This window comes from Limulus polyphemus, unplaced genomic scaffold, assembly GCF_000517525.1.
Source record: "Limulus polyphemus unplaced genomic scaffold, Limulus_polyphemus-2.1.2 Scaffold4436, whole genome shotgun sequence".
Taxonomy (NCBI): Eukaryota; Metazoa; Arthropoda; class Merostomata; order Xiphosura; family Limulidae; genus Limulus; species Limulus polyphemus.
In genome coordinates, this window is record NW_013670046.1 from 58,368 (window position 1) to 59,928 (window position 1,561).

Here is a 1,561-nt window from a genome sequence, read left to right on the forward strand (position 1 = left end):
GTAGGTCAAACCACTAAGGAGTTAATATATAAAATATTATATATAATTGTGGATATATCGTTTCGGGCAATGCCCTTCTTCAGGTATCACTAACTGAACAGTAAATCCGTGAACAAAAAACATGATTATACAAATACATGTGCACGCACGCACATACATATATGAATATATAGGCATTATAGTTTTAAAAAAGAATAGATACATAATTTACTGTATAAAACTTTTTAAGAAATGATAAAACTAAAACTGGAAATATTACAAAAAGCTAAAACGTTCATTTAGCCCATCGCGGTGGAAAGTTCCCAGGTCAAAAATTATTTTGTTTTCTTGTACTTCGCGGTCATGTTTGTTTGTAGGAGCCTTCTTCAAAACAAGAATTTTAAAATGGCCAAGGGTATGGTTCTGCAAATTGAAGTGTCGAGCCGCTGGTTTATCCGTGTTACAATTTATTATGTCTCTGAGATGTTCTCGGGTACGTTCTGCCAATAATCTACTGGTTTCTCCTATGTATGATTTTCCACAACATGAGTAAACAATGGAATATATGACGCATTATGATGTGCAGTTAAAATTGATCCTTAATGTAAAAACTCGACTTAGGACCCTTCACGGATGTTTTTGAGTAAGTGTAAGCACATTGTAGACACGACTCTCGACATGTTCGATAATGAGATTACTGTAGATGATCCAGATCTAGATATATTTGGGGATGGGATTCCTGTAGAAGATCCCACTCCAGGCATATCTGGTAATGAGATTCCTGTAAAAGATCCCACTGCAGGCATACCTGGGGATGAGATTCCTGTAGAAGATCCAACTCCAGACATATCTGGTGATGAGATTCCTGTAGAAGATCCCACTCCAGGTATATCTGAGGATGAGATTCCTGTAGAAGATCCGACTCCAGACATATCTGATGATGAGATTCCAGTAAAAGATCCCACTCCAGGCATACCTGGAGATGAGATTCCTGTAGAAGAACCCACTCCAGTTATATCTGAGGATGAGATTCCTGTAGAAGATCCGACTCCAAACATATCTGGGATGAGATTCCTGTAAAAGATCCCACTTCAGGCATATATGGAGATGAGATTCCTATAGAAGATCCCACTCCAGGCATATCTGGGGATGAGATTCCTGTAGAAGACCCCACTCCAGACATACCTGGTGATGAGATTCCCGTAGAAGATCCGACTCCAGGCATATCTGGTGATGAGATTCCTGTAGAAGATCCCACTCTGGGGATGAGATTCTTGAGGTTAAAAAATATAAGTAACAAATATTGGAACTAGAAAAAATTTATTTTCTATTTAAATCCAATGGAAATAAATTAGGATCATAATTAAAATTATCAGTAGAAATGGGAAACCTGACCTTTATCAAATATAGATTATATAATTTTTCTATTTCTTGTATTTTTTCACTTATTTCTATCATTTTCTTAAAAGTATAAATTATTTTTCAGCTTGTACGGGCAAAAAAAACAACACTCACAAACCCACAGTTATTATTGGTTATTTTTATACTTTTGAAATAATAACCTACAAATTTTGTCTTACGT

The 1,561-nt window shown here is 36.0% G+C and overlaps 1 protein-coding gene across 1 annotated transcript in view; it reads left to right on the top strand.

Annotated features, from left to right (window-relative positions):
- The first annotated feature begins 657 nt into the window (after positions 1 to 657).
- The window catches only part of LOC106471148 (chymotrypsinogen A-like), a 21,369-nt gene continuing 20,465 nt past the window's right edge, over positions 658 to 1,561 (top strand). Inside the window, exon 1 of the mRNA XM_013931735.2 lies at positions 658 to 1,055. Coding sequence (XP_013787189.1) covers positions 658 to 1,055 — 398 coding nt within the window. The remainder of the gene's footprint in view (positions 1,056 to 1,561) is intronic.